This window comes from Strix aluco, chromosome 2 (genome assembly GCF_031877795.1).
Source record: "Strix aluco isolate bStrAlu1 chromosome 2, bStrAlu1.hap1, whole genome shotgun sequence".
NCBI lineage: Eukaryota > Metazoa > Chordata > Aves > Strigiformes > Strigidae > Strix > Strix aluco.
The window spans coordinates 51,016,304-51,036,238 of NC_133932.1; the positions used below are offsets into that span (position 1 = coordinate 51,016,304).

Here is a 19,935-nt window from a genome sequence, read left to right on the forward strand (position 1 = left end):
ATCAGCCTTTCCAATTTCCTGTGATTCACTAAATATTGACACAAAAATTCTTACATAGTATTAACTGGCTATTCATTTCCAAGACACAACAGCTCTTTATATGCTCTATAGAATTGTTTTGCTCTTTTTCCTCTTCCCTGTTTAAAGAGCCATCTCCTCTTCACAGCGTCCCCTTTTTGTCTCCTCCTACATCTTACATTACCTTCCTTTTCACTTACTGGAGAATGACCAACAAGCCAAAAATCTTCTACAACTTCCCCTCCTCCACCTACAGTATCTTGCCCAATCTAGCAGTAGGTCAAGTCCGTACCACTTCTTAGCTTAAGCACACCATAGCCCAGAACCTTTCACAGCTCAGACAGCACAGACTTTACCAATTCTGACTCACCTGTCACATACATACCTTTTTGCAACACCAAAGCTCAAAATAAGGGACCATGTCTTAACACAGTCTTCAGCTGCCCTGCAATACTGGATAAATGTTGCTGCCTCCTCATCTTGGTACTCCTTTTGGCAAGGTTGTAACTCTAGAGCAAGGCCTTGAGGATGTCTTTGCTCCATCAAATAGGGCAAAGTGGGTCAACACAGTAGGGACAGAGTGCAGTACCCACGAGGGAGACATGGTTGTTTCAGCTACCGCATTTCTCTTCACTCCTTCCAGATAATGATCTGGCTTTCATTATGTTCATGCCTCCCCTTCAGTGAGCACTGGCTTTGTGTGATGGGAATAATGAGCATTCACCAGGAGACTGTGTCATCACATGTTCCTGGAATGACTGCTGCGGATCTAAAATATCCATATTCAGAGTAGGCACCTGTCCTTTTCACCAGTAAATCACCCACAGGAGGTAAGGAAGGGTACCAGAATGTTTTGGAGTTTGCCGACCCCCAGCTCATACTGAGTGGTGAAGAAACACTTCAGGATAAATCAACCATCAGCAAAGTTCCTTTTTCACAGAAGTCATATATCAACAATACATGGGAGTGTGAATCTCTCACATACCTGAATTACAAGGAGGCCGGGGCTCACGGCAGGAATTCCCCAGCTGCAGTGGAACAACAAACATCATACAAGGAAATGGGGAAAATGCTACATATTGCCTGTTGTACACCATGCACAGTTGCGATCCCTTGTGATTGTACTGGGTCACGGGTGGCCAAGATCTTGGGAGGGGACACAACCAGGACAGCTGACCCGAACTGACCAAAGGGATATTCCAGACCATATGACGTCTACTCAAGTATAAAGTTGGGAGAAAGGAGGAAGGGGGGGGGGGGGTCACCCTTGGTCCTCCGAGGCAACCACTACGCTTATCGGAGCCCTGCTTCCTGAGAAGGCCCAACATCGCCTGTTAGTGGGAAGTAGAGAATAAATGTTTTCTTTTTTGCTTCCATGTGCGGACCTTTGCTTCGCTTTGCTTATATTAAAACTGCTTTTGTTTTACCCACAAGGGTTGGGGTTTTTTTTTTCCTATCTTATTTTCTTTCCCCTCTTTGCCCTGTTGAGAACAAAGGGGAAGGGGGGGGAAGTGATAGAGCAATTTGGTAGGTACCTGGCATTTAGCCAAGGTCAAACCACCACAGTGATTTACATTCGATGGTGATGCTACAGGTTTTATTTGTCACGGTAGAAAATGTACGGACATGGTGGCTGGACACAAAGCTGGGCCCCCCTCTGAAAGGCACCACTTGGTTCTCTACAGGGGAAAAGCAAGGCACAAATGTAAGATGCTGGTGGGAGAGTGAGTGAACTATCTTGAGAGAATGCATGGATCTTTCAAACCAGTAGAGGTAGCAAACTATATTTTTAGGTCTGATCACTTCAACAGCAGGTATTTCAGAAAAGATCAGCAGACTGCTGGGAATGAGGATCAGGTGTTGTCAAGGATAAAGGACAGCTGTTAGCTCAGTCAGGAGAATCCTGTTGAGGGCAATTAAGGGTCAGGAAAAGAAAGTAAAGCTTTCTAGATTTAAAAGAGATTCTTGGCTAAGAGACACTGGGTAATCTATAAAAGGAAGTGAAGAGTGAGATTGTTAGAGTAGATGATTTGGTGGGTAGCTTTTGAAGAGACCAAGGGATGGGGAAGGACGTTAAAACTATTTAATTGGGAGAACATAAAATCAGGAAATTGAGGTAGTAAGGTTAGACCCCAAAAAAGCTAGACAAACTGGCCTTTGCTTCTCAGTATACTCTAAATCAGACCTAATTTGGTAGTAATAGAAAGGCATGTGACCCTTAAGCTCCTAGGTCTGGGGGAGGAGACAGGTAGGGTATATATAATGTTGTGGCCCCTCCAGACCTGGTGTGTTGTATAGCAGTGACTTGTGAAGCTGACAAATTTGTGATTGCTATGCTGTCTTGTATCATAGCTTATTCAATCACCTCTATCTTTTTTTTTGTGAACAGCTAGTTTGTGTCATATTTAAGCCAGGAGAACCCCAACCCTCAGAGACTGATCCTTGTTCATACTCTGTTTCCTTTATGTCTCAAAATACGACAATCTAAAATTCTGATCTGCTTCTCCATGTCCCACCATAATGGGCTGACAACTTGCGTTCAGTATTTGATAGTAAGTTTCCATGTAAGATTTCAAAGCTCAGCAGCAGGTTTCTCATACTCTAGGGTGAACAGGATAAGCTTTATCATTCAGAAGATAAATCTCAACTATCTGTATGTACAGAAACACTAAAATGAGAACATATGTTAAGAGACAGGTATGCTGTAATGAGACCATATTTTATTGAATTCCAGATTTCCACTCAGGATGTAGAAACCACAGACACAATATTTCCTGCTAGTATAATGACCACAGATAAACTCAGAGCAGTAATACCATCAAGCCTGATCCATTAGCCTTTACTCTTTCAATGCAATTTTATGTAAACATATATACATCCAGAAAAGCTAGAGTTTTAAGCGATGAGTCAGACACCATATCTCTAATATACATAGAAGTATTCTTATTGTCGTTATCGCGTCTTCTGCTATACTAGCAGGATCAGGACTTCAAAGAAGAGCCTGCCAGAGGAAATTGTAGGAAATGTTTGCATTCCTGTATGATTCCATCATCCAGGGGCCTGTAATGGTGAAAGCACCCTTCAGCAGATGTTGTTTAAAAGGTCAGGTCAAGTCTTACTATACAATAGACATTCATTTCAGTTATTCCCTTTTTAATTATTGATTATAACTCTCTTTAACCCTGGTTTGTATAGTGAATCCTTCTGGTGTCTCTGCTATGACAACTCACAGCAGCTGGAAACTTCTTGCAGCACGTTGTTGTCTCTCTCCCCCTGTCTTTGTCAGCTTTCCAAACATCAGTAAAACCATTCTTTCAATATCCCAATGAGGTTAAGGAGATGTTCTTTACATTTACAACTAAAGCATGGAGCAACCAGTTCTAATTATCACTAAGGCTTTCTTAGTCTATTTTGGCAGGATGTATTTACACTTCTCCAATCAAGGCCTCTTCACACTTTTGAAAACATCATTAAGAAAGACTAAGTCTCCTTAGTTGAATCTCATCTATGTTAAGTGACTTACTAAACAACACAATTGTCCTTTGTGATCTGCTAGGTGTCTTGAGAGTAAGAGATTCTCTGCATCTACTAGCTATACAAATAAATTGTATTGATTTTTTTTAACTCCTTGGAGGTTTTTCCCATGTAAATTTGGACAGTAACTTCTGTATATTTTCTTGTGCATTAAATTCAAATTATACACCTCAGTACTATGGTTGTAATACTTGTAACTGAATTTCACACTTTTGGAATGTATTTATTTTCTCATATTCTATTCATTTTAATTCAGGAGATACTGCATTCCAATTCATACCTAATATACTAGAATAAACTAGAAGGTGTAGTACCTTCTAGATGAGTGTCAGATTGTGGTTTTTGTTGCCATAAATAGTTTGCTTTGTTTTTTCTCCCCTTTTATTTGTATTTTAAAAATGCAAGTAATATTAGCAAACTAATCCTGGTTTATATTTATTTTTTGGGTATGTCTATGGTGACTTACTAACTCTGCCATGAATTCTGCCTTAATTGCAAAGAGTAAGTAGGTACTACTTCAAAGCTAGGCAAAGCATTAGACCACTGACCATCAGCAAGCTTCCCCAATTTCTGCCACTTACACATCAAGACGCCTTCCGTGGGGACAGTTAAGTTCTGTTAAGCTGATGTCTCCCTTTCAATAGGGTGCCATTTCAGTGATATTTGTTAGAAGTGAGATCAAAATATGGTGCAGCCTGTGAAGCCCACCTAATTCACATGATGACAGGTTAACAGGATTTTATAAAGCACTGTCATTTCAGTGCCATATGCTATCTTTTTCCTAACAAACATGATCAAATTTTCTGCTGCAATGCATGTAAAACAACTATGTGGATGCAATATGATTGCAACCACTTATGCAAAGGTGAAATCAACCCACACAACCGAGTCTGGTGACAGACAGTTATTAGTGGTGACTGCAGTCAAGTAGTGATGGCTGTGCCTGGAGGGAAAGAGGGTAAAAGGAAAGGTCTGCTGCCACAGGTGAAAGCACGATCTCGTTTTGACCTAAGACAAAAGGAATGAAAAATAGGAGCTGCTGTCTCGAGGCAAAGTATCTTCAGCGTCTTACCTCTCATTGGGAGGATGATCCAACTCTGAGCTTAGCAGGATCTGAAAGTCAGAATCCCCCGCATCTTCCACAGATTAACTGATGTGTTTCTCTTCCCCATGGAGACAATTTCCAGATGATTTTCTTGCCCTGAAGTCTGTTCTTGCATAGTAGCTCCTATTAAAATCCTGATGCAGCTTTCTCCTTTATAAAATTTAAATGTGTGGTGTGATAATACTTAAACCCCTAAACAATGAAACGGCATACTTCTGCCTATCCTCTGTACTTCAGTGCCTGGGAAAAGGTCAGACTTCTGTTGTTTGCAGCCCTTTTATATGCTAGCGCATAAGATCTTTGCTTGTTTTTTCTGGATTCATAGGACGCACACAGGGAAGGACAAAAGATGACCAACACATAAAATTTAGAGATGCTAACTGAAATGTAACACCCACTCTCCTTCTAAAAAGAGTTTCTAATTCAAATACATAATTTGGAATAGGTACCTAGGCAGGAAAGGACTAGACAACTATGAAAGGAAAAGAGGAGATCACGGAATTTTTTATTTAGAGGAAGGAAGTCTTATAAAGAAGGATTGCTTGAACTATGTTAAATGCAAGCTTAGGTTTAGGGTTTTTTTCCTGCTGTGGTTGTCACCTTTCAGCTGCTCAGGTTCTTCCCCCTAATGGCACATCTCAGATGTATGTACCTGACTCTGTAGCTGATGCAGTTACAAATGCATGAGATTTGATAATGTAAGGCAAATTATCCCTGTGAGGGAACAGAAACTGATGTTTCCTGAGGGATGGATGGAAACATTTTTTCATAATGGATTTTTACATGAACTCGAGGATTTTTTAAGAAGTCCTGATTTGTGTGTCAAACACATGATGTACGACTGCTGTGAATATGAGTTTTCTAGTCAACATTCCAGCAGCCAGTTTGAGACTGAAGTGATCTGTACTGAACAGACTACCAAAAAATTACTCCTTGTTATTAAGCATAAAAGCTGCCAAGCACTACTGAATTATCTGTTTTCTATTACCTTGTTCTAAATTTCATACCAGTAACTGGCCAGAGTTTTGCAAATTACCCCTGGTTTTAATGGAAGTAGTCCTGACCTCTCTTCAACCTTAAACTTTGATAGGGCTTGTTGGTGGGGGGTTTTTTGAGGACAACAGAAGGTAAAAAGGGTAGGGTTAGTTTTGATGTAGATCTGTTTCCCGGTTTAACAAACCACGTGGCAGTACAAGCAATTGCACCACTTTAAAAGAGGCTGATGCAAGGGCCAGACCCAACAGCAGTGAGCAAGAGGAGAGGGCACAGCTGCTTCTCCTGGCAGTGGTGATGGCTTCAAGTGACCACTCAAACTATGTCCTTTTACTCCAGATATGGATGGAAGCCTCTGTCGTACCAGCCTAAGCCTGATTCATTACAAGCAACTGCCTATACAGTCCTTTGTACCTCTTTGTAGTTATTTATGCTTACATGAATATAAAGTGGGATCAAAAATGCTACCAAGCAGAAACAGAAGTAGCCTGTGTTCATCACAGTAGTGTGTGCCTGTGCACACACACATTTTTAATTACTAGCACTCTCTCTATTCCTCCCACCCCAAAAACTACTCCAAGTATTTAAAGAATGTTAACTTTTATCAAGGATGAAACAAAGCACGTGATCTGTCAAAATCTAGAAATGCTTGGGGACAGTGGGGGCTGTTGAAAACGAACTGGCCTTCTCAAACACAGCTCTGAAAAATCTGGCTTCAACAGCAAGACGTCTGACACCAGTACCCAACTTCAGCTGCTGGTCTAATGTTTCAAGGATTCTTCTGCATCAGCCAAGCCATTTGACGTTGCAAAAGGATGGGTGTTTATTACAGTGCTTAACATTTTAAGAGAACCCTGTAAGACTGTGCACATTCGTGGATCTCCATATATGTTTGTCAGCTGTTCGCATACTAAGCAGCAGCTGAGAATAAAAAGTAAAATAAGGGCTGTTTTCAGAACCTGTGGGGTTTGACAGCTTTATCTTCACGTCTCTTGGCCTGGAGAAGTACGACTTTCCCGCTTCAGGCAACTCTTACTCATGTAGTCCAACCACTACTTTAATGGTATTGATACAAACAAAATTTCCTGCATCTCAATTCCTTTCCCTCTTCGCCTAATGATATTCTGCACAACACTACGTCTTCCTCCTCATCGCCACTCGCCTCCCAACTTCTCCACCCTTTCTTCTGTTTGTACAAACAAGCTTTTCGTCTCTCCCATTCCCCCCAGCTCATCTGCCTGAGCAGCGGCAAACCCGGGCGCTGGCCGGGCTTCCCAACGCAGCTTTAACAGCCCTTCCCGCCGGGGGAACTCCTGAACGCGGCAGCCCCAAGGGTGAAACCCCACACAGGCACGTCCTATCAAGGACCGCGCCTCGGTCGCTGTCACCCCTCAACCCAGCAGACCTGCCCGTCGCTGCCCCGCGCGGCAAAACGACTTAGGCCGGGCAGCAGCGGAGTACGGACAAGCCTCGCCCCCGGGAGCCCCGGCCCCGCACCGGCCCGGCCGCCCGCCGTCACCGAGCGCTTCACCCGTTCGCCGGCCAGGGGCGGCGGCATCACCGCGCCCGCGACTGATCCGGTCCTGCCGGGCCTCTAGCAGCGCCGCGCTCCAGTCTCTTCCCGCAGCTCGGCTCCGCTCCGCTCCGCCGTGCGCGGCCGCCGCCTCCCACTGAGCCGGGCGCGCCTCTCTGCCCCCAGCCCCCGCGGCCCGGCCCGGCCCAGCACCTGCGGTCCGTGAGGGCCGGGGCGGCGGGGGCCCCGCCCGGCGGTGGCGCGCGCAGACGCCGTTGGGCGGGCAGGTACGGGCCGGGCGCCATGTTGTGAACGGAAGCCGGGCCCGAGCGGCGGGCAGGGGGGAGGGCGGAAGCGCGGCTCCGCCTGGCAGCGGGGAGGGGGCGGGGGGAGGGACGGGAGGACGGACGGCGGCAGCGGGCAGCAGTCGCCGCAGGAGCCGCCGTCGCCGTTAGAGCCAGCCGGGGCGTCCCTCGCCTTCCAGAGGGCTCGTTACCTGCCTTGCCGCCGCCGCTGCCGCCGGGGTGCGGGAAAGCGGAGCGCGGAGGCTGCGGGAGCCGGGCGGGGAAGATGCCCCTGGCGCAGCTGGCGGACCCGTGGCAGAAGATGGCTGTGGAGAGCACGGCCGAGAGCAGCACCGAGGTACGGGGCGGGCGGAGGGGAATGTGTGTGCTCTGGGGAAAGTTGTGAGGAGGGGACGGAACCTGGGCTCCCGCTGCCGCCGCCGCTCAAGGGACGGGCAGAGTTTGCCCTCGCGGGCGCTCGGGGCGGGCAGCGCGGCGACCGCGGGGCCGGGGGTCGGTGGGGCAGCGGCCCAGCGGGGGACCGGGGCAGCGAGCCCCTGGGCCGCCCGGGCGGGCAGCGCGGGGTGAACGTTGGCGCCTGCCGCCCGGCCGGCCCCTGCGCGCCGCTTCCTCCCCGGGGCACTGACTCAGGGCCGGGACCGGCCGGGACTCCCCCGCTCTGGGGCTCGGGGCGTGTTTCACGGGACCGGGCTGCTCCCGGTTCGCTCCCTCCCCTTCCGCCCCCTTTCCCGGGAGGGAGTAACCTGCTCCGGCGGCGGCGGCCGACTCGGGCGCTTTTGTTCCAGCGCGGTGTCTGGTTACTGTCACGGCGAGTTTCCCTTCCCGGGGCGGCCCCGCCGCCTCCGCAAGCGCGGCCCGGGAGCCTGCGGTGGGGGGGGCGGCCGGGAGGGCCGGGGCCTGCCCTCACCTTGCCCGGCGCCCTCGCCTTGCCGCTGCTCCCCCTGCGGCGGCCAAGGGCCGTCCCCGCCCGGGTGCCGCTGCCCCCTTATCTAAGCAGGATGGGGTTGTCTCTGCAGTTTCGCAAGCGTTTGGGAAACCGCAGGGACGTTTCGCATGGGTGAAGCTTTGTGCTTGGCGGCGTTTATGGGAACATCCTTGAGATGCCGCGCAGTGTGGTTTCCTGCTGTTCGTAGCGGGGAGTTCGCGTTGTGCTCCTGCCCTTGTTAGGGAGGACGCGTGTCAGCTTTCCTAGGCAGAGATAATGAGAGTGGCTGGAAATTAGATTCACCGAGGCCATAGCTGCCTTCAGTTACTTTCATTTTTTCCTACACTGTACTACTGTGTTGGTTTGGATCTATGTAAACACTACACCTACACAGTCAGTTATGCTTGCTCTGTGATTCCCTAGTAGCCCACAATGCATGTGCCAGTTTGCGACCAGACTCCCATCTGAAAAGAAATACCTGCTTCTGACAGTGCAGCGTCTACCTGAATCTGCTCCAGCTGACACGCAGCCAGGCTGCTTCAAGTGATGCTGATCTTGAGCGGTATGGACTCGGGCCAGCTCACAACTAGTCGCTAGGTTAGAACTTACTCCATAGTGAGCAAAGCAAAGAGAGACACCAATGCAAAGTTTCTCCCATATCAGAAGTATGTGTCCTTTTGATGTTTGTCTAAGTCTTCTGCTTAAAGTGATTGCATCTCTGGGGGTCAGAATAATTTCGGTTCTAATCTGACAGGCAGATATATCTTTTAAATTCTTGCTAGTTACTGTAGTTACTTCTAAATTCTTGCCAGTTACTCACTGACTTCTGAAGTGGTGATCTTAGACAATTTATTTATTTTTAATGGGGAGTAGCTACAACAGTGGTGTAATGCTTGCGGGCGGTGTAGAAGGGGATAGGAGAGATGTTTCTGCAAGACCCCCTAGACTAATAATTTAGAGAAAAGATCTTAACTGTTACTTTAGTCTTCCATGCTCACTGCCTGTAGTCTGTGTAACTTCTATGATGGTATATATGATGGAAAGATGTCAAAATAGATTACATTATTTGAAATGTATGTATGTGCATGATTAATCATACTTTATTACTTGTTTTAGTGTATTTCAGACAGGATGTATTTTTAAACTGCTGTCATAAACTTCTTGAAACAAGTGTATTTTACCTCTTTGTAAAAAAAATAAACACTTACATGAGTCTACAGCAGTTTATCACCAAAAATTTTTCTAGGACCGCTAACAAAATATGAAACAGCAGTGAACTGACAGGTTTGCACTTTAAGGCCCTAGTCTAGAATAAACACTCAGTTCTTGAAAAGACCAGACTGTACTTGTAAAAGCTTCTCAGATGACCCTCAAAAGGAAAAGGGTAGACTTAAATAGGTTGCTTACCTGAAATGAGTCTTTAAGAAAAGATGTTTCAATGAAAATAGATAAGTTTAATACATAAACAAATGACCTAAATACATAACTCACATTTTCAATCTGCATGAGTTGTGTTTGTTTGTAGCATAGCAATAGCCTACTTACAGACCTTATCCTGCAGGAGTTTCCTTGGACAAAAAAATTTTTTTACATCCACCTGGAAACTCCTTGTGATTTCAGTTATAGTTTAATAGTAATAATGTCTTTAGCTGTAATACTGAGGGAGGTAAGTTTCTGCTAACCTCTCAGATTTGCTGACAGTTCTTGTAACACTGTTATCCACATGGAATTACAAATTATTGAGCTTTAAAACTCAGATCGGACACTTTCCTTGCTTAACAACTCATTGAGTTTTTATTTGGATTAATTTTTTTATTTGTTTCCCAGTGCAGTCCTGTATCTGGTTTTATAGTAGTACCACTGAGGAGGTGATATGCTGTGATGTGTGAGCAAGTTTAGTAGGAGGAATAGAATACCTTTAACTAGCATTATTTTGGAAGACAGTATAGTTAACCATAAATAGCTTCTGTAATTCAGGTGTTCAGGACAGCAGGTCCTTCTTAGGAAATAATGCAAACAATTTTTTTTTTAGATAAAATATGGGTTTATAGTTTTCAGAGATCAGTTGCAGGACTTCTGGTTGTAGAGGTACAAATAGGTCAGCAATCCACGTTGCATCTCTGACAGCTTTTTCAATATGTAAAGTTGTTACACTATTTTAAACATAACTTGTCTATATAGTATAGTAGTATGTGGCTTGGTTTTGTTTTTAATGTTTCATGTTTTAAATCACAACACCTTTAAAGCCTGTGCAATGATGCTGTCTTTTATTGACTCAGGGTCTACTCAAGATTTATAACAAGCATAGGTTTGTTTTTCATGGTGAGAATGTGCCTGTTACTTCAATTCATCTGCTTTCAAGCAAATTAAGTATTGATTATTTTATTTTGTATTTGAATGCCTGAATAACTAGCCTGATCCTTTGATCTGTACTCCCAGCAATGCATATTAGCATCGACTGGAGGAGAATGAATTCAGTTATGGCAGCCAAATTTTGGAACACCTGTATGTTGAAAGAGCTGGCCATTGTAAGGACATGCTGTTTGCTAGACTTTCTGGGAAGCATTTGTGCTATCTATCCTTAGGAGCTTTAATCTAGGTGCTCTAAATTGGCTGTGGAGAAAGTTCAGGTTTTTCCACTGCTCTTGACAGGGGATTTATGATCACCTATTTAGGTGACTAAATACATCTATGGTATGAATCTCTTTTTGCAGAATTCCTTGTTTTATCTTCTGTATCCAGAATTATTTGAACATTGCACAAGACAAGGGTGCATGTAACGGTCATACTGATGCTTTAAAGAATCTGGTATAATGTAATTTCTGCTTTGTAATTCCATTCTGATGTCAGGGTGACATTCTCCGTCAGTGTATATTCTGGCGTGGAATCTGAAATTTGTCACGTGTCTTGCAACTTGTAGACATGAGGCTGCAGTTGTGATTGTCTCTTTACATTCTGTACTAGTCTGTATAATCAGTGTTGTACTTATGTTCCACAGGAACAAAGGCTGTATTTGCAGTCATTTCTGGTATAGCCAACACAGGTAAACAATTCAGAGCCAAAGTGGAATCACCTAAATGGACTGGTCTATGTGGATTTTGAAGACTGTTGTCTCTCCATCATAAGACAGAATTCTCTGCAGCACTCTCCTATCACTTCTCATACATCCCTGCTGTCAGTACAGTGCATTCTGAAATCTGGGTTTTTCCCAGATTTGTGGAGTGACACTTCTTACACTGGGTTGAAAGTGGCACTTGGCAATTTAATTCTCATCTAAATAAGTAGTATACCCTGTATTCCACAAACTGCTGTGATAGACAGATAACAGATGTTATATATATGTAAATACTGTCTTGAGAAACATATCATCTGCATGAAAGATGTTTAGGTGTGTGGGGTTTTTTCTTCAGCTTTTTCAGATTCTTAATGGTACAAATTTACCTGCTTTGGTTTTAGTTAACACATTTGTACTATGTGACATAGTACTGATTTCCTGCTCTCAGCTGGCTGGGGTGGGAGTGGGCAGATGCTTCACTCTGCTGAATTTAGTACCTTCATGCAGTATTGTGTGCGCTCTGCAGCTCTTGATTTCCTCATGGAAGGTGTTAAGTTTGACTTCTTGAATTGTTCTGTTAGTATGACATCGGCAGTTCTTAGCTTGTTATTGTTTTGTTCCTTATAGCATACATAATATTTCTTGCCACAGCTGGAACATCTAACACAAAGTAGATGTAAGCACTGACATGTTTAAAGGCGTGTCTGTTGTCTTTGAATTGATTGTGATCTGTCACGCTAACCGTAGTTGTTTGTCATTTCAAATGCTTGACTTTGATTCACAATGATACATAGACTAAGGTAGGTGTTTAATTATTCCTGCACACCCAAAATATTAGCTTTATGAGTTGATTGATCTTGGCAGTTGGCAGATCTATGAACTTTAAGAACTCATTCAAGATACCAGGTTTAGGTTGTTTGGGGGATTGGTGGTGGTGGTGTTGTGTTTCAGTTTTTTTAATATAATTCATAGCTGTATTCCAGTAATGAAACTTCTAAGCAGATATTCAGCAAGAGTATAACCTTGTAATTGTTTTTTCAGTCTTTGTGACTTTCATAGAGGGGAATAATTTAATCAGTAAAACTGGATAGGTTAGAATATCTTCAGGGACTTTTTAAGTTTAGACCAACTGAAGTGTGGTTGATTACTGCAAGTATTGTGCTATATGCTTGCATACATGATATGGTGCTACTTATTCTCTCCTTATTCTCTGAAATAAGATTAAATGTGTCACCCATTGGAAATGGGGGGGGGGGGGGGTGTGGAAATCCTGTGTAACAGATGGGAAAATGAAGCTCAACAGCTTAGTGACCCCATCTAGCATCATTTGTGAGGTCTGTTCTAGAGCTAGGAAGTGAACGCTGATTTCCAGGGACCTACTCCAGTGGCTCAACCACAAAGTTACTGCTAGCTCCTTCTTATCAGTAACAGTTACCATATGTTCCCTTTGATGCAAGGAACCCCCTGTGGTAGGCTTAACGCTCCACTTAACTCTTTTTGGAGGAAATGTGCTGCTTTTTTTTTTTTTTTTTTTTGAGTGAAGCAATTCAATTGTGTAAAAAGTAGCACGTGTCTTCTAAATACATTATTATTATCTTGGTCTGTTTTCTGACACAATTTCTAAGCCTCCATTTAACCTAATTTAATTAATTAAATTTCCATTTAACATTTAATTTCAAGCATTAATTTATTGGAACATGATTAAGCATATACAGAAGATGTGAAGAAATGGTATTTTATTGTGAAGAAATGGTATATTGGTCCAGCGAACCACAGCTTTGAAAAATAAAATCTTCTTTGTCCTGCAGGCTCAAAAAGGGGTGGTTTCAGGATGTAATCAGACCATGATGAATATTATTTGTATTATTCCTTATATAATGTGATTGCCAAAATTAGTTACTGTTAGAATTCAGGATTGAATGTTAAACAATTTTTTTTTTTTTTTTTTTTTTACTTAATGGGGAGTCTTTCTCCTCCTGCCTTCCAGCATTTGACAATTGTTGTGTAGTCAGCTTGGAAATCATGAATTTTAGGAAAGAGTGAAGTTGCTCCATAGCTCGGTCTCTCTCCTTAATAGAATTTATTAAAATAGCTAAATGACAAAATGACCATAAATGAGTAATGCTTTAGTTGACTTCAATATTAAATTTCAACCTTTGTCATTTATCATGCAAAGAGATTCCTGTGTCTGCTTTGTAAGGAATTGCAGCACACAGCCTTGCTGTGCCTGTCAGCTGCTCCCGACTCACGGGGGAAGGATGTGGCACATACTCCTGTGTGTGTGCCCTGGTCCTGTTTTGAAGGGGCCCAGGCAGGTGCAGGGCATTTCAATAGGCCTGGCACTGCAGGAGGCAGTGACCATGAAATGTACCTGCTTCTCATGCAAATATAGTCTTCATAATAAGATTTGTGTGCTGTCAGGTGCTAGAGGCACTCCTAGGATAACGTCTGTGAGCAGAGAAGGAATTACTTTTATTTTCATATGTGCAGCAATGGTTGGATGTATTGAAGTATGTTTCTTCTTCCTCTTTGGTGCAGATGAACAGAGAATAGGTGGTGTGGTATTTGTTTTCTTTTTTCTTTACGAAGGCTGCTGAATTGATGTGTTAAGTGTAATAATTTACCACCCATACAGGTAAGGAACTATATGAAAATTTCACTTCCCTACCCCCTTTTTTTTTTTCCTTGAACAAATGAACATACACAATTTGGAGCTTGTTTTAGCTACAGCAAGTGGTTGGTACTATATGTCTGGTGTCTTGGATAGTGCAATGGCATTTGTCTGACTTCAAGCTGAGTTAATTCAGAGAAGTAAACTCACTGAAAGCTGCAAATGTTTTTTTAGTTTCCTTTTCTGACCTGACTTGACATAGGGCTGGACATATGCCAGTGCCAAGGAAAGCATTGCAGTGGAGGATAGGGAGCTGCTTTTCTGTATTGTTAAACTATGCTATTGAGTCAGATAAGAAGGTGGTAGTGTAAAGTAGATAGGGCTTACAAAATCACATAGTTGCCCAAGTATCCTAACTTAAGGAAGTTTGGCTTTGTATCTAACTGATTTGCATATTAATGGCTTATAGCTGAGGTTGATTGTCTACAGAGAGGCAAGTTTCAATGTCCTGCTGTTTCTTTTAATACTCAGAAAAGGAAGAAGTCAGTCACCTTAGTCAATAAAGTTTAGAATAAATTATGTGGAATTACTGAACTTGAAGTAACAAAGATTTATATAAAAGAAATACTTGCAGTAATTTTATGTTTCATAAAAATAAAGACTCATATCTTTAGTTTTTTGTTTGATTTTTCAAAAAAATGTAAGGAGTTTTTAATACTCGTGTGTACTATTTTAACAGTATATGCAAAATGTATTGAATACCTGCTATGAAAGAACAGCTAAAGAAGTCTAAGATGATAGCTCACTTCTGCTATTTACATATAATAAGTTTTAATCAGGTCAGGATTTAGGTAAGTGCTTCAGATCTGTGTGTCTTCACAGCTCAGGAGTTAGGGCACAAGTCATTAATTCAGATCCTATTAAAGCCTTATATTTTAGTTAAGCACTGGAACAGATTTGGAAAACTCCCATTACTGAAGACTTAAGGAGGGGTTAGACATAAACATCTTGTGAGCGACATTGTAGAAATAGCTGATCATGCCTTGGTGCACTGAGATAGATTGGATGACCTCTCAAGGTCCTCTCGGTCTATTTTCAACTATTTTTCTGTGGACCTATGAATTTTTTCTCAGGGTAGATCATTGCTGCTTAGAATAGCAAGTTTGAGCATGTACAGTTTGAAAGACTCTTACTGAATGTAGTTCCATGCAGCGCCTTGTGTCGCTAACAGCAAATTTGTTATGAATGTTTCAGTGGGGATACTGTATTCTGTGCTGCTCTGAAACAAGCCAGAAGCATTGTTACAGCTTTACTCAATTCAAGGATCACATGGTTGTTGAGCTTTATCTGTCAGTTGAGAATCCCTTGAAAACACCAGAGTGTAAGTGCTCAGATCTATATATGGCCAGTGTTTTAATGATTAAATAATAAATAATACCAAAAATTCTTGTGTGTTCTGAAATATTTATTTTTGGTATCCTAAACTTTATTTCAGAAGGTGGAAAGGGGGAAAAATGTTTTTTATTAAATCCCATAACTGTTTAAAAGTTGTTGGGTAAGTCTGGAAGTCTCAGTAGCTGAAAACTAGGAATTACTTTGGACAAACTTCAGACTTATCCAGGTAATTTATTTAAATTATAATTCCAAAGCATAGTTAAATCATCACCTATGTTACTCATTGGCATGTTAAAACTTCTAGATAATGATTTTTAAATGGTGTGATTCAGACGTCTTGTCTGCTTGTTTGTGTACTCAAAATATCATCCTGCACTGATACACAGTTCATAATTCTTGATCTGTACAGTTGTTAAGTCTAAGAACATAACACTTTTAAAATTATATCTTAATTTGGGGCATGTTTCTGCTAAAAGGCATCAATTACATGGAAAAGTCAATAGTTATACTATTAACAGAGTTCATTATATTATATAAAGACTGGTTGCTAACTTACATGCTCAAACCCAATATTAATAATTAGGAAATGTTGAGGTTAATGGCAGAAGAATTATACCAAAAGCTATAACTACTATCAATTTCATAAGGGGTGTTAAAATAACTGACTCATAGTCGGCAGAGAGGATACTTAAAATCCCAGAATAGTCTAGCAATAGTCTAAATGCAAAGCTGAGATCTTTTGGGGTTGGAAGAAGATATTTGGTGATGTCTAATATTGAATAAGCTTTGGGGACAAAAGCTTGAGGACTGGAAAAGGGGAAACATAACTCCATTTTTAAAAAGAGAAAAAAGGAAGACCCGGGGAACTACAGGCCAGTCAGTCTTACCTCTGTGCCTGGCAAGATCATGGAGTGGGTCCCCCTGGAAACTATGCTAGGGCACATGGAAAATAAGGACGTGGCTGGTGACAGCCAACATGGCTTCACTAAGGGCAAATCGTGCCTGGCAAATTCAGTGGCCTTCTATGCTGGGGTTACAGCGCTGGCGGATAAGGGAAGAGCAACTGATGTAATCTACCTGGATTTGTGCAAAGCTTTGAACACTGTCCCATGCAACATCCTTGTCTCTCAATTGGAGAGATGTGGATTTGATAGATGGACCACTCGGTACATGAAGTTCAACAAGGCCAAGTGCGAGGTCCTACACATGGGTTGGGGCAATCCCAAGCACAAATGCAGGCTGGGCAATAGGTGGATTGAGAGCAGCCCTGTGGAGAAGCACTTGAGTGTAGCAGTGGATGGAAAACTGACTATGAGCCAGCAATGTGCACTCACAGCCCAGAAAGCCAACTGTATCCTGCGCTGCATCAAGAGAAGTGTGGCCAGCAGGTCAAGGGAGGGGATTCTCCCCCTCCACTCCGGTCTTGTGAGACCCCACCTGCAGTACTGTGTCCAGCTCTGGGGCCCCCAACATAAGAAGGACATGGACCTACTTGAGCGGGTCCAGAGGAGGCCATGAAGATGGTCAAGCACGTCCCCTATGAAGACAGGCTGAGAGAGTTGGGGTGGTTCAGCCTGGAGAAGAGAAGGCTCTACAGACACCTTATAGCAACCTTCCAGTATTTAAAGGCAGACTACAGGAAAGATGGGGAAGGGACTCTTTATCTGAAAGTGTAGTGATAGGATGAGGGGTAACGGTTTTAAACTGAAAGAGGGGAGATTTAGATTAGACATATGGAAGAAATTCTTTACTGTGAGGGTGGTGAGACACTGGAACAGGTTGCCCAGAGAAGCTGTGGCTGCCCCTCCCTGGCAGTGTTCAAGGCCAGGTTGGACGGGGCTTTGAGCAACCTCGGCTGGTGGAAGGTGTCCCTGCCTGTGGCAGGGAGTTTGGAACTAGAAGATCTTTAAGGTCCCTTCCAACACAAACCATTCTGTGATTCTGTGATTATTGATGAAACTAATGGGAAAAATAGGAAAAAATGAGTGCTACTGGAAACATAATGATTTGTCCACTTAATATTTCAATTAATACACTTTAAATACCTGTAAAAAACCTCTGTGATGGGAATGATGGGTACCTGACATTATTATCAAAATAAGATATTCTGCACCAAGTTGATAAGTTCAAGTTGCTGTTAGGGATGCTAGATGGTGTATTTTACATACAAGATTACCCGTGTGGGTCCAGTGCTAAGCAGAAGGATAGATGGGAATAGCATTATGCTTATTGTGCAGGTGCCCAAGATAGTACAATTTTGCCAGACTTCTGAGATGAATTGGATCTCTTGCAGTAAATGTTGGAATCATAATTTTAAAAAAAAAATAATTTACGAGTGACATTAAGACTGTAGATCAATATAGACTTGTAGTGTGTAGAGTGCAGGATATTTCCCTACTTTACAAAAAGTGATTAATTGATTGTGGGTGGGATGTGGGCTACATTTCTTGATGTACTCCTTTCTTACAAAGGATGTAATATGATTATATTTTCTCAATACTAATACCTAAACATATGCCACTACTTAATACCTCTTGGTCCCTTCCAGTGCAGTTATTTATGGGCATGTGTTACTGGTCAAGAAGTAAAATAATCTGAATTTAAAAATCAAAACAAAACAAATCCAAGAAACTCAAAACAAACAAATAAAACCAAAACAAAACACCAAAAAGCCTTCTTTAAACTGTCTTTTTGCCAGGAAAATCAAGTACTTGATTACATCCTAAGAGTTCAGTGGGTTTAAACGTGTAATTTTTGATTGCTAGAAATATTGGTGGTTGATTCCCTGTTTTGTAGTTGATGGACTTTTGTGTCAGAGGTTCTGTCGGTTCATATGGACGACATTCATGTACCAGCTGCCTGGTGCAGATTCCCTGATGTTTGTCTGCTTTACGCTTAATTAGGGAGCCTGTAGGATCTCTTCTGTGTTCCTGTCCATGTGCCTTCAGCGAAACTGCTGAAACACAACTGTGTTTAAGTATTCATTTCTACTAGTTTAGTGAAATGTGGCAACAGGTTTAAAGGCTTTTGGGAGTCAAATTTGTAGCTAACTTAACGTGGCTGTTTCCACTGGAAAACAGAATCGGAAGTGGAATTTGAGTGGGTTGGAAGAGTATTTTGTAGGTTACCTTTATAAGGGATGTGCACCCTCCTTCCATGGTGTAAACTGATTGCTAATGTGTTTAGGTGTAAGTAGAAAGTTTCTGTGGACCTTTTCTGTTCTTTTTCTTATAGTTCTCTTGTATGGTCACCTGAAATATGTTTTACTTTTGGAGCCAGAGTACTGGAAACCAGATCCTTGATCCATTCTGCTTGCTTAGTGTCCCACTATGGGAGGCGTGCAGCTGAGCAATAATGAAGGTCTAGAGTCTCTGTCTTTTGAATTAGACCAGTCTGTACATTTGAAAGATATATTCAGCCTTCTCTTGTTCTGTCTTCATTAGACTGTTATATCTAGTCCCAATCTGTTATGTCACCGAGACATGTCCTTGGCTCTAGTTAAATACTGGAGGGAGTCTACGCCCAGCAAAACGGAACCTATTTCATTCGCTCACCTCTTAAGCATGCTGCTGACCTCCTTGCTCCACAGTGGTTTAAATATTGCCAGTTCCGATAGGAACCCTTTGGCTTTACGTTTTAACTCATTAGAAAAGCAGTACACTTTGCAGCCTTTCTGAATACACAGCTGCTTTACATTAAATAGTATCATATATCAGCAAACCTTAAATCATATATACATATTCTTCTTTACCTTACATGGCTCAGACTGTTCTGAGAAAAACTGGTTCTACCATCCAGTGATTCCTTTAGCATAATCATTGCTTGGGTAGACCTATTTAAAAAGATCTTGCTAATCCAGTGATCTGGCTCAGACATGACCGCGTGGCGCACATGCTGATTTCTTGAGTTTGTTCCTAGTTCTAATAAGTGAGTTTGGAATGCATTGCTTGATTTCAGCTGAAAAGTAACTGAAAGCAATGCAGGATTAAACAGGAAAACCAGATTGTACAAAATAGTTCATTTGCATTGCGAAAGTTTGCTGGTTTTTTTCTGGTAGGCTGATAAACTGTTGAAAAAGTCAATGAGGTTAAAGATTAGAGCCTTTTTAAAAACAGAGGTTGATCTCGCCTTTTTGTCTTCAAAGACAGGCTTGTCTCAAGTTTTCGATAGTGTATTCCACTTTCAACTACATTTCGGTTGCCTCAAAATAATAAATGTGAAGTCTCAAAGCTTACTGTGTAGTAAATTCTTATTTAGTCTGCAGTTAATGTACATTATTATTGAGCAGAATAGTGATTCCTGCTACAACAACCATTTCTGAAAATCTGCATGTGGAGTCAGTTTAGAGCACATGGCTTTGATACACAAATTGCAGTATTTTGGGCCCCGGAGTTTAGCCATCATTAGTTGTTAGGACATTTTAGACTCCTCCTTTTTGGCTAAAGTCAATTGACTTATTTGTTCTACTGTTTTTCTTCTCT

The 19,935-nt window shown here is 42.4% G+C and overlaps 1 protein-coding gene and 1 long non-coding RNA gene across 6 annotated transcripts in view; one reads left to right on the top strand and one right to left on the bottom strand.

Moving 5' to 3' along the window:
- Positions 1 to 2,718: 2,718 nt before the first annotated feature.
- LOC141919337 (uncharacterized) lies at positions 2,719 to 7,382 on the bottom strand. Its single transcript, XR_012621940.1, has 2 exons — positions 4,625 to 7,382; positions 2,719 to 3,078 (listed from the first exon to the last, which is right to left on the bottom strand). It is a non-coding gene; the product is annotated as an uncharacterized LOC141919337 (long non-coding RNA).
- A 169-nt stretch (positions 7,383 to 7,551) lies between these two features.
- The window catches only part of RPS6KA3 (ribosomal protein S6 kinase A3), an 80,809-nt gene continuing 68,425 nt past the window's right edge, over positions 7,552 to 19,935 (top strand). For 2 of the 5 annotated variants that reach the window (XM_074814679.1, XM_074814680.1), the window contains exon 1: positions 7,552 to 7,805. In XM_074814679.1, coding sequence (XP_074670780.1) covers positions 7,734 to 7,805 — 72 coding nt within the window. In that variant the 5' untranslated portion in view covers positions 7,552 to 7,733. The remainder of the gene's footprint in view (positions 7,806 to 19,935) is intronic. The other 3 variants (XM_074814678.1, XM_074814676.1, XM_074814677.1) reach the window with 2 other exon arrangements.